Here is a 13,404-nt window from a genome sequence, read left to right on the forward strand (position 1 = left end):
ACATCCATTAATAATTCAAATTTATATTATTATAAATTATTTTATTTTTATTGTATAGAATAAATATACAAATAAATTACTATTGTAGATACTTGTAGACTATTTTAATGAATATTTATCTTTTATGATATATAAAATGAGAAAATTGTTTGTCAATTTTTTTTTGGTAATTGTTTGTTATTTTAAAAGATGTAAATTGTGTCATTTTAATTGCTTATAACTGTATACCCAAGGAGTATATAGTTATTTCGGCTGACGTGGAAGTGAAAAAAATATAATTTTAATATTATAATATATACTCTCAGGATATATAGTTGTAAGTAGCTAAAAGGACACAAACTTAGTCGACAAAGAGTAATCCCATACAATATTTTTATTTAATTTAGGAAAAACTTCATTTTCACCCATTGAGGTTTTGTGATTTATCATTTGACTCATTATGGTTTTAAACTTATCAGTTAGACCTACTATGTGGAATATTTTGTCATTTAACCTCTTATGGTTTTAAATTTTCATTTAGACCCCTCGTGGTTACAAAAATGTCACTTAGACACCTTGTGGTTTAAAAAATAAATATTTTTAAAAATAAATTTTCTCCTTTTTTATTTTATATCCTCATGTAATGTGTTTATGGTTTAAAAAATATTTCAAGTTATTTATTCCAAAATTAATTTATGAATTATCTTATTTTTTAAAATATATTTGAAATTAAAAAATATTATTTAAGATAAATTAAATATGTATTATCAAAATAAGATATTTACTTTCTTTAATAATTTTATAACGATACAGAATAAAAAATAGATAAAATAAAATAATATTTGATTTGAATTTATTTTCTTGATAAAAATAAGTGAATTTTATAATTTTTTAAAAATAGATAATTGAATTCTTTTTTATTTTTTAAACCCTAAATGTATTAGGTGAGGATATAAAATGAAATTGAGAGAACATTTATTTTAAATATTTTTTTAAAAAAAATTATTTTTGTAACCACAAATGATCTTTTTCTAACCACAAGGTGTCTAAGTGAAAGTTTGAAATCACGAGGGGTTAAATGATAAATTATTTAAACACAATGGATCTAAGTGATAAGTTTAAAACCATAAAAAGTCAAATAATAAATCACAAAACTACAATGAGTGTAAATGAAATTTTTCCTTTAATTTATTAAACATTAATATATTATTAATAAAATGTAATTTTGTTTTTCAAATAATTTTATATGAATAAATACCCGGGCGTGCGGGTTAATTGATTGCCATTACAAGGAATGGGTGACCCGAGGGGAAAGGGAGTAGTGATTGTTCTCTCCTCCTCTGAAGAAGATGAGGATGATGACCGCGAAGAAGAAGATGAATGTAGCGATAGCGATGAAGCGTCCGAATCCGAATCAGATGCCAATGACAGTGATATTGATGATTCCTCCCTCTCCGACAAAGTTGTCGCCCTCCTTCAAGGTTTTAATTTAACTAACAAAGTTAATAATAGTGTGTTGATCAATTTCATTAATTTCAAATATTTGATTTTCCAGAAGGAAATGATATAGAATCCTTGAAATTAAACGAATGCAAAGCGTATCTACGGAAACATGGCCTGAGGCTAGCGGGAAATAGAGCAGTTTGTGTTGCGAGGATAAGGGAGCATTGGAGGTAATGGTTTCCGATTCAGGCAATCTATTCATGTATAATGTTTAGTGACTTTTGAGTCTTGACTTGTTCTTTCTTTCAACCCCCTTCTGTGATGTCTACATGTACATGTATTTCCGCTGATAGTTGCGATGCCTTTTTTTTTTTCCCCTTCGAAAGTGAAGTAATTAGTAAAGAAGCTTTGTTTTTAGAATATTGGATTATCTGATTTAGTCAAGGTTTTAATTGGATTCTAGGTTTCAGAGTTTTATGCTAAATTAAATATGCTTGGTCTTGGCATTGTAGAATCGTGCATTTGGTGTTGATACCTAGCTCTAGCTGACACCACTGGAAAAATGTCGATTGAGGACATGTAATTGTAAGATAGTGAGAGATGCGAGCAAACTTCAGGACATGGAAATTTTGTATGAAATGGCAAATCTAATGATTTGTAGATGTCTTCATTTTCATTCTTTTTTTTGGTTGATGGTTTTTTCTTCAATTTACTTCCGCAAAAGAAATTGTATTTTTCCTATAGTTATTTCTAAGATAAAGGTGCGTCATATCCATTAACCACCCTCCTCCCAAAGACAAAGCTAAAACCGAAAAAATGAGAGTTAGATGCTGCTTCTTTCTAAAGAATATAGGACTTGCTAGTTTTGATTTTGAGTTATTATGCTTCCCTCCTTACGTTGTTTTACGAAGGGACTATTTTGATATCTCAGGTTAAAACATGGAAGTGGGTACACACTGTACCCGAGATCGTCCTTTGCCATTAATTGTACTGGTAAATTGTTCTTATCTTTTTCTTTCTTCTACCTTACTCTTATCATTCTTTTAATAAATAGTAGTCTTCTCACTTTCCTCAGGTGATGTCTGCAAGGGAGATGTTGTTCTGTTCAGACAGAAGGTCTATGAAAAGTATTGTGTTTCTGTTATCTTTTTCAATAAATGATTTTTCTTCTACTCCTAAAGTATTCTTTTGTTACAAGTCAATTATATATTTCACCAGGTTTGACAAAGTGACTCGGCATGGAAGACGTATGGGAAACAGAACTGTTGCAGGGAGGGTTGTGAAGGAAAGTTACGGTGCAGCTAAACAACAACATACGTTCACTGTGAGTCTAAAGTTTACTGGAATGAATTTGATTCATGAAAGAGACACCTGTTGTATTACACCTTTGGCCTTTTGTTCGGACACAAATTACTTGGTGATATGTGCTCCTGCGAGCTAAGCAGTGCAATGGCTCTCTTGTTATTGTGCCTTGAGAATAAGTCAAAGATGTGGTCCAGTGATTTTCAGCTACAGTTGAGTGCCCAACCACTCCATTGATATTTCAGCAACCACTCCAATTATTTTCACACTTTTTCAACAACTATCCACAAAGGCCAAACAAATCCCAACAGCTGAGATTTTGTGCACATCAATATTAACTAACACCTTGATGGTAAGGGTCTATATTTATGGTGTGGCTTCAGACTTTGAGGTCCCTGAACTCACTCTTAGATTAATGCTATACACCATCTGTGCCTTAGAGCTAGAGTTTGGAAGACTCACAAAGAACACACATACAACTTCAAACCACCTTCGAAGCAAGAAAGAAAAGTAATGGCAGGCGGTATGTATGACTTAATTTTTCCGCATTTGATCTAATTGATTCTGTTATGTATGAGCATGATTAGTTCATAAAGCTATGTTAGAACTTACATTTAGTATCAGAGCCCTCTTTGCCTTTGACTTGCGTTTACGTGCTTGGTTGTGCCTCAATTAATTTGATTTTTCAAATTAATATTTAGTGCCTTGTAAATGAAATTAGAGTTAGAAATCATGTGGTATAAAGATTTCTAACATTTCTGGACAAAAAACATGAATTTTTATGCAAAAATTACCAAAACTATTGGATTTTTATACTGGGTCGAAACCGGGTTGAAGCGACCTGGCTGAAGGTTGAAGATAACATTTGTCACTTTACATAAATCATGATTTTTGTTACTTCTCACCTTTGTCCGTGTGTGTGAATCACTGTTTTGGTTTGATGTTACTATTTCAGTTTTGTTTCACCTTTTGGTTTTTGTGAAACATTTAATTTAATTGTGATACCTTTTGGATTTTCGTGAAGCACCTTTGTGGCTATTTGGTTTAGTGTCTTTGTTGACACTGTCGGTGACTTATGCAAGGTTTTATTTTTGGATTTTTGTGGCTTGTTATTATTACTGTTAGATGAATTGTTTAGTTTCAATGAAACTTTTTCGTAAAGTGTGAAATATTGTGCCTAGAAATTGTGGTTCACATCATGGTTTCAATGAATAATTTCAGATCATTATTCCGTTGCTTTCTTTCTACTGCCTTATTTTTTTGTAACATTTGCGTGAAATGTGCCTTGGGCTTGGTTTTGTTCCAATATTTTTGTGTCACATTAGTGTTCGTGACTTGAAATTAGTGTTAGTGTGAATTGGATCCCTTCCATTTCACTAATTTCCGTAAATTACTTTAAAATTTCTGATGTTGTTTCTATTCATGTCTTACTTTTCATGATTCAGTGTTAGTGACTTTTGAATTTTGTTGCGTTTAGCAATTTTATTATATACATTCACATGAATTATTATTATTCTGTCATTACATGTATCAATTCATGTCACTCTATAAATGTAGTATTAAGATGGTTAATGTGAATGTTTAATTATTTAATACTATTGCTTATGGTTAATTGCAATAATATAATCATCTATAAAAGAGATGAAGTATTTCTCACCACATGCGTTCATGTCTGGATAACAAATATTTGTATGTATAATTTCTAATAGTTTGGTATAGCTCTTGGCGTCCTTTTTGAACTTGTTTGTTTGCTTTCCCTTAATGCAATCTACATAAGTTTCAAAATCAGCAAAATCTAAAGTACTAAGTACTCCATCATTTACTAATCTCTTAATTCTCTGAATGAAGATATGTCTCAATCTCCGATGCCCCAACATAGAAGAATCCTCATTCATAACACATCATTTCGTGCCAACATTAATATAGAAAAGACCATCAGACAATGTAGCATTCCCATCAGACTTAGATTTATAAAACAAACTGAAAGATGTCTCATAAAATGAAAAGGAATAACCAAAAGGTATAAGTCTCAACTGAAATTAATTTCTTAGAAAAACTATGAATATAAAAAGTCTTTTCCAAATTCAAAACCACTACTTACAATCTAATTGTAGTTCTCGATAGCCTCCATAGATGAACTCATCTTACTTCTTGAATAGATGTATAGATCATTTCCCATTGGTTTCTTTAGGTTTTTCATACCCTGCAATGTATTCGAAACATGGATTGTAGAACCAGAATCTATCCACTTGTGTTATGATTAAGATTAATCATATTAGATGCATAACAAACTAAAGAGGTAGATATACCTTTCTTTTCAAACCATAGCTTGAATTTAGAACAACCTTTCTTTATGTGCCCCTTCTTTTTATAGAATAAACATCTGGATTCTTTCTTAATTCCAGTTTGGGGTGGTATTTTGCCACTTCTCTTGTTCTTATAACCTTTCTTATTATCCTTCATTTCAGTCGTCATTAGTGAATTCTCTCATTGTTTCAATTGCAGCCTCCCCTCCTCTTGAAGACACATGGTCATGAGTTTATTGATAGACCATTTGTCTTTATGTGTGTTGTAGGAGATTTTAAAGGAACCATATGGTGCTGGGAGAGTATTTAGAATAAAGTGGATAAGAAAAAAGTCAGACATATCCACCTCCAGAGTTTTCAACTTAGCCGCAATGTCTCTCATCTACATGATGTGCTTACGCACATCCCTCAGAGTAGTGCGCTTCATGGAAGAAAACTTCATTATTAAGGGGTACTGGCCAATGCCTTCCCTGAAGTCTCAAACTCTTCATTAGTGGACTTCAGGAGCACTCTCACATTATCATACTTTTCCACCAAACCCCTAATACCAGCTGATATTTGTCTTAATGAACATCACACAGAGTTGGTTGGATCTTTCCCATTTTTCATACAGATCCACATCTTCTAGCTTACTGTTCTCCGTAATTGTTGGTGGTTCAGCTTTCCTGATAGCATAATCAATGTCCATATATCCTAATGTCAATAGAATCATTTCCTTCCAAATAGGGTAATTATCCCCTTTCAATTCCGGAATATGCTTTATAGCTATAAAATATTCAACATATATGTTTATCATTAAAATTTGAGACAAAAATAATATATATCATGCTTTATCAATGTAAATCATGCTCAAACAATTATGAATTTAGCGACATAAAATTTGACTGTGGGCTAAAGTTTTAATTCAATTAAATTCATATAAACATCAAGATAAAACAATCAAATCATATTTCTTGATCCAAGTGGGCAAATCAAAAAATATAATTTAATATTTTATCCTAATTAATCATACAAAATTTTAATAGAAATTCCTATGAGATGATATCTATTATATTATATATGACTAATTACAATTAATATCATCTACCTTATGTGATCATGAGGCTCTTAATATATAATTTAAATAATTAAAGTTGTTGTGTCTAAGTTTTAATTAATTAAATTATATAGATCAGTAAATATTCTTTATTATATTATTGCAATTAACCATAAGCAATAGTATTAAATAATTAAACATTCACATGAATCATTTTAATAGAGTGACATGAATTAATACATGTAATGATTGAATAATAATAATTCATGTGGATATATATCATAAAATTGCTAAACTTGATTCACGTTAATAGTAACACAACAAAATTCAAAAGTCACTAACACTAAATACAGCAACACATGAACAGTAAAAAATCATAAATTTCAAAGTGATTCACGGAAATCAGTGAAACGGAAGTGATCTAATTCGCACTAACATTAGTTTCAAGTCACGAACAATAATGTGACACCAAAATATTGGAACAAAACCAAGGTACGTGAAAATATTACAAAAATATAAGGCAATGGAAATAAAGCAACGAAATAGTGATATGAAATTATTCATTGAAACCATGATGTGAACCACAATTTCTAGGCACAGTGTTTAACGCTTTACCAAAAAGTTTCATTGAAACTAAACAATTCATCTAACAGGAATAGTAACAAGCCACAAAAATCCAAAAATAAAACCTTGCATAAGTCACCAACAGTGTTAGCAAAGACACTGAACCAAATATCCACAAAGGTGCTTCACAAAAATCCAAAAGGTATCATAAATCATAGTTATCAAATGCGGATTGCGGCATGTTGCGGCCAACCCTGAAAAACGCTATAGCGTTATAGCGAGTTGTGGTTGCGGAAATAACGGAATAGATATATAACAGAAATAATGACAAAAAGAAACATTTTTTAAAGGCAGAGATAACAGAAGTGACAGAGAGAGACGCGGATAGGCTAAAAAACCCTTAAATTTTTTCTGTTACACATTTAAATTTAGGACAAAATTGACATTTTGCCTTATGACAGCAATATGGCCACAAATACGATCGCAATGGCCGCTATTGCGTTCCGAAACGGCGCGTCGCGATTTCTTGCGGCAAGGCACCGCAATGCCCATACGGCGCGGCTCGCAGTGCTATTGTGGCGCAATTAACTACTATGTCACAAATAAATTAAATGTTTCACAAAAACCAAAAGGTGAAACAATAATGTGAAACCAAAACTGTGATTCAGGCACATTGACAAAGGTGAGCAGTAACAAAAATTATGATTCATGTAAAGTGACAACAATGTCATCTTCAACCTTCAGCCGGGCCGGGTTGCTCCGACCCAGGATAAAAACCCAATGGTTTTTGGTCATTTTTGTATAAAAATTCATGATTTTTGTCCAGAAATCTCTATACCACACTCTAATTTCATTTACAAGGCACTAAATATTAATTTGAAAAATCAAATTAATTAAGGCACAACCAAGCACGCAAACGCAAGGCAGAGGCAAAGAGGGCTCTAATACCAAATGTAAGTTCTAACATAACTTTATGATCTAATCATGCTCATACATAACAGAAGCAATTAGATCAAATGCGGAAAAACTAAGTCGTAAATACCTACTGCCATCGCTTTCCTTTCTTGCTCTGAAGGTGGGTTGAAGTTGTATGTATTTTATTTGTGAGTCTTCCAAACTCTAGCTCTCAGGCACAAGTGGTATATAGATTAATCCAAGAGTGAGTTCAAGGACCCAAAAATTCTGAAGTCACACCATATATATAGACCTTTACCATCAAGGTGTCAGTTAATGGTGATGTGCTCAAAATATGGCTGTCGGGATTTTTTGACCGTTGTGGAGTTGTTGTTGAAAATGTGTGAAAGTGATTGGAGTGGTTGCTGAAAATCATAGAGTGGTTGGGCACTCACTTATTGAAAACAGTGAACCACATCTTTGACTTATTCTCAAGGTACACTAACAAATGATTCATTGCTAATTCAAAGTCTTCATCTATGTCTTGCAGGTTGAGGTGATGTGGAGTAGCGGAGTTAGGAGATTGCCTCCACTTTTTCCTTTGCTTGTAAAGGGCCGCAATCTCTATAAACAGAAAACTTACAGACAGGTATCAATCAGTTTATGCAAGCATTTATTTTCTTTCTTTTTTTCTACTTCAGGATGTTACTATTTGTTTTTATTGCTCTTCATGCTTTAGAGATGGGAAAATGAAGCTGATAGAGTTAAAGTGCTTTCTGAGAAGCACAGACGAGGTGCAGCAGCGAGGTTTGTGAGAGCAGTGAAACAAAAAAATAAAGGCTCTTATGCAAGTGGATCTAAGGGTAGTTTTTGACGTTGGTGGATGGATTTGTGCTGCTCTGTCTTACAGTTTTCCATCTCATTGATAACTTATGTCACTCGTATGTTACAATTGTTAGGTTCCAAACGGCAGCATGAAATCCAGAATACAAAACGATCCCAAAAAGGAAGATCGTGTGAACTAGGTAAGGTTAGGAACGTTGATGGCTGCAGAAGAGCAAATGACTTTCAATCTCAAGAGGCTACCTCATCAGCACAAGCAACATGGAAGAAGAATGCATCTTCAAGAGCCGTCATATCTACAAGGGGAGGGCATAAGCCTGCTGAATATGACCAGTATAAAGTTCCAATTTATCCATCATATGCTAGTCATAGACAAAGTTCATACCAGTCTCAAGTAAATTCTCGAAGCAGGAATGAACCAAGCCAATTCTCTTATTCCCAGAGAGGCCTAGGTCCAAATATGACAGGATTTTCATCTTTTAGGAATGAAGCATTATATGCTAGTTATGGACAAAGTTCGTACCAATCTCAAGTGAATTCTCAAAACAGGAATGAACCAAGGGAACTCTCTTATTACGAGAGAGACCTAATTCCAAATATGACAGGGTACCCACCTTTCAGGCCTCAGGTCGGTGAATTCAAATCTAAATCACAACATCTGGTGTCCAGCGATAGCCATCATGCCCACATAAACCCATACAATTTTGAAATGAAGAATTTGAATGCAGAATATGTTGACAGGCCATTACCATTGTCTTCACGAGCCAAGTATGGATGGAGAAAGCACCGTATATGATATGAATACTCAGACAAAAAACAGTTTAATTTCACCTTTTAACGGTGGCATCCCTTCTTACTTGTGCTTTCCAGTTTGGGCTAGTGTACATCATATGTAGGGATAAATAATAGGGGATGTATATGGAGCCTTTTTCAAATGTAGTCTTAGTTAGGATTCACAGATACTTCAAAATGCTTTCAAAGGTAGTCTAGGTTGCTGCACAATTCTCTTGTAATTTTTAGAATTTTTTGTATTCAGATATTGGTATCATGTGATTTTTCCTGTATCTTTGTCTCTACTTACTAGGATTTTAGAATTATGGCCTTCTATTAACTGGTTCTATATTTAGAAATTGATGATTGACCATACTAGTGGCCACCATTCCAATATAGGAAATACGATGTCTCCATACAAAATTAAGGTTTCCTATGTCTGATTTTTATATATGAACTACGCAATTGAAATAACATACTAATCAATCAATCATAGTAGGTTTTTTTTATTGAATTAATGCAACTTTGAAAGATTTTACTTAATTAAAATAAAAACTAAATATTTTATTAAAATAATATAATAAGATATGTTACATATGTATTAAGGTATGTGCATTTGAATTGTGTGAGAGAATGTACATCTGCACATGAACAGCTGCAAGACACGCCCGGGTTATGCATTAGTTGCGCGTGACTTGATACTGTAATATTTGATTTTTGCATTAATTTAATATTTTATTTTAAAGTTACATTAATTGAGTCAAAAATTCAATTATCATACATATACATATTATAAATAAATAAAAAGGAACCACCAATCATGTAATGGAATAAACACCTACGAATTGAGAGCATTTGTGGTATATTTAGTGTAACTACGACTTTCATTAAAAATTTGATATTTGGATTAAAAAAAAATCTTCCCTCTTTTTCGTATACACATAACAGAAAGTCTTATTTTGATTAGCTTGTCGCATCGAGTCAGTGCTAAAACGGAATACCGTAAATTTTTCACCATGATTCAACATTGGATGTGGTGGTCCCAACCAATGTTGTAAAAAAAGGAATCAGATCGGCCGGGTCGACCCGGAACTCGATGAACTGGTCATCTGACCGATCCGATTATTACATTGGATCACCAAGTACCAGACCCGATATGAACCGGCCGATTTTGGTGAAAATTAGTGACCCGGCTCGGTTTATTTCAAAAAAATATTTCAAAAAAAAAGTTCCAATTTTTTTCATAATTGACATATTTGAGTAATCGGTTGCTTATTGACTTACATAGGTTATGTACCTACAGTACTAATATTATTTCAGTTACGCACTATATAGAGAATTTTGATTTGATTTTTAGTTAGAGATGTCATTTACTGAACCTGAAATGCCAGTATCACAAGGATTATATGTTTGTTTGATTCTTTATTGGACAATAATATATAATTTATTATTTTTTATATTAAAATATTTATAATTTATATAATTATTTTTAACTATTTGAGTATGTTTATAATATTTTAACATAAATTATAGATTTATATATAATCATCATATCATGCAGTTCAACCAGTGATCCACTAATTAAATCAATAACCTAATACTTTGATTAGATTAATAGGAAGAGTGACCATTTTGCCACGGTTGGCAAAAAAATTTACCAGACTGCCACGCCAACAATAAATTTTGTCAAAATGCCAAGCGGCATATTTCGCTACACTGTGTAGCGAAATATGTTTGCAAATAATTCGCTACACAGTGTAGCGAAATATGCCATGTCAGGATGCACATTCAGCAAAAAATGACACGTATCAAGCAGGCAGAATCCAAGCATGATTCGCTACACAATATAACGAATTTCTACCTGCTTGACACGTGTCATTTTTGTTGACTGTGCAGCCTGACATGGCATATTTCGCTACACTGTGTAGCGAATTACTTGCAAACATATTTCGCTACACAGTGTAGCGAAATATGCGGCGTGACATTTTGGCAAAATTTATTGTTGGCGTGGCAGTCTGGTAAATTTTTTTGCCAAGCGTGACAAAATGGTCATTGTTCCAGATTAATAATCGGACCAATTTTAATAACATTGATCCCAGTACCCAAGTCCGTGTTATCCAATTACATGTAGTTGTCAGTGCATGTGCAGTGGCTTAGCGTCAATAGTTATGACTTATGACGACCGCTGTAATAAATATTTAATTTTTAAAATAATTGTCATTATAAATTTTTAACGTATTTTTAATTCCTCTAAAACTTAAAATATTTTTAATGTTATAAATAATTTATTGGTTGTGCATATCCGTTATATAACCGTTATGACTGTTGGAGACGTTATGGCTGTTGGAGAAGTTATGACTGTTAGAGAATAATTTCAGTTATTGTAACTCTCATGTTTCCCGAGCCTATAAATAAGGCATCATTGTAGTATAACAATACAACAAGAATACATTCTCCTATCTATCTTATCTCTTCTATTCTTATTAATTTTACAACACGTTATCAGCACGAATCTGCTCGCGCTCGTGTTGCGAATCTAGCAAGTGTACTAGTCGTACAAGTAATAAAATGATGAGTAAATATCGTTCCCACGAGGATTTGTGTCAAGCACTGACTAACCATATGTACTTGAGTTGAATCAAACAAAAGTTCATAGATTGCATAGATTTCTTGTCACCAGAAACTACACTGAATTGAATTAAAATTTGATAAATAATTAAAATGTAAATTATAATGTAAACAAGTAGTCAGATGTCATTTTCCCTCAAACATGAATTTATAGATGAACCAATTTCCATTATGAATTATCTACTGTGTGATGTTGATCAACCTTTTTCTTATCATCTCAAGATGTAATCCCTTACTACCCTGATAGACACATTAATCAGAAACCTCAATCCCTTGGTGATTCCTTTCTTAATACATGCATTAATTACTAAGGTCTTAAGATCACATCAGAATCCTAGCATCAATCCCTTGACTACTAGAACACTGATGATGAAGTTGTCAAAAATAGAGAAACAATGTAAACATGTTTGTTCTACACTATTCCTCAACATGAAGAATTAATCAAGACAACTTCATACAATCACATAATAGATAAACAAAACATCTAATTAACCATTCATAAATTCAAACTTGAGTTCCATTGAATCAGACTACAAAGGACTCTACTCAGACATGATACAAATAATAACAAGAGAAGAAGAAGAAAGATCAAACTCCATTGTCATGATAGTTGAGTCTTCAATCTTCAAGTACAATTACATGAAAGTATACTAACTATTACAATGCTAAGTCCTAAGAATTTGGAAAGTCAGAGAAAATGAGGAGTCAAATCAGATCTATGAAAGATCTGACCTGATCTCCCTTCTCCTAGTGTGATGGGGAAAGTCAGAATATCAGAGAATGGATATGAGAGAGTTGCATCTGATCTTGTGAAGGCCCCTTGTCCTTTTATAATTTACAAATTACAACTGAAAACTGACATGAGCGCTAAAACTCTCATTTTCTGGACGTTTTAGCGCTCAACCTTGACGGATGCCAACTGCTTTTAACTGTCTTGGGCGCTAAAACGCCCAGTTTTGGCCGTTTTAATGTTCAGCACCAGCATCTTTTGTGCAGCAGGGCGCTAAAACGCTCAGTTTTGGGCGTTTTAGCGCCCAACACTTAGAATTTTCCAATTTTCAGAATCTTCTTCCTTCTCTCTTTTGCTTCTTTGAGCTTCAATTCCCTACAAGAACAATGTAAATTTTCAATACAACTTCCAGAACTTGTATTTAGGAATTTATAGGACATTGACCTCTTTTTCATCCATTTAATCACACAAATTTATACTAATTCATGCTCAAAAACTTGATGAACTAAGGGTTCATCACAATTCCCAGATTTGAACATTGCTGTCCTCAGCAATGAATTAAAAACAGAGAAGAAATTGAGATTCTTTACAAATGAAATTCATGAGGATGGACTTCAATTAACAAAAGATCAACATTTTATGATACAAGCTTATAACCATGCAATCTCTTATTTCCTATGATTTGCCCAACATCATTTGTGACTTTTCAACAGATCAGTAAAGATGATATACATAGACTTCCAAACAACAACACCCCCTCACTAGGAACTTCTCAAAAATTATGAGAATTTGACTCTCGTGCACTCTAGTGTTTAAGGGTGTACTTATCACTCACTCTTCACTGCACTCAAACTGCCATAGGCTTGCCCATCTTCTCACTATCCACAGTAACAATGATCTATAAAGCA

General features: G+C 33.0%; 1 protein-coding gene across 2 annotated transcripts; it reads left to right on the plus strand.

Moving 5' to 3' along the window:
• Nucleotides 1-1,273: 1,273 nt before the first annotated feature.
• LOC133288121 (uncharacterized) lies at nt 1,274-9,462 on the plus strand. 2 transcript variants are annotated; one of them, XM_061485823.1, is made up of 9 exons: nt 1,274-1,460; nt 1,535-1,652; nt 2,354-2,415; nt 2,498-2,549; nt 2,641-2,746; nt 8,075-8,173; nt 8,264-8,387; nt 8,484-8,819; nt 8,952-9,462. In XM_061485823.1, the coding sequence occupies exons 1-9, from the start codon at nt 1,274-1,276 to the stop codon at nt 9,161-9,163; spliced, it is 1,296 nt and encodes a 431-aa protein (XP_061341807.1). In that variant the 3' UTR covers nt 9,164-9,462. The 2 variants fall into 2 exon arrangements, with proteins under 2 accessions (XP_061341807.1, XP_061341815.1); XM_061485831.1 differs by lacking the exon at nt 1,274-1,460 and having other exon boundaries at nt 1,529-1,652; nt 2,498-2,538; nt 8,484-9,462.
• The last annotated feature ends 3,942 nt before the right edge of the window (nt 9,463-13,404 follow it).

The sequence above is a fragment of the Gastrolobium bilobum genome, unplaced genomic scaffold (genome assembly GCF_033153095.1).
Source record: "Gastrolobium bilobum isolate Gb01-03AN ecotype WA unplaced genomic scaffold, APGP_CSIRO_Gbil_v1 utg2810, whole genome shotgun sequence".
Lineage (NCBI taxonomy): Eukaryota > Viridiplantae > Streptophyta > Magnoliopsida > Fabales > Fabaceae > Gastrolobium > Gastrolobium bilobum.

Excerpts from the sequence above, each read along its gene's own strand:
- LOC133288121 (XM_061485823.1), top strand. The coding sequence starts at position 1,274 with ATGGGTGACCCGAGGGGAAAGGGAGTAGTGATTGTTCTCTCCTCCTCT. Across the intron at positions 2,747-8,074 it reads AACAACAACATACGTTCACT|GTTGAGGTGATGTGGAGTAG; the intron begins GTGAGTCTAAAG and ends TATGTCTTGCAG. Across the intron at positions 8,388-8,483 it reads TTATGCAAGTGGATCTAAGG|GTTCCAAACGGCAGCATGAA; the intron begins GTAGTTTTTGAC and ends TACAATTGTTAG.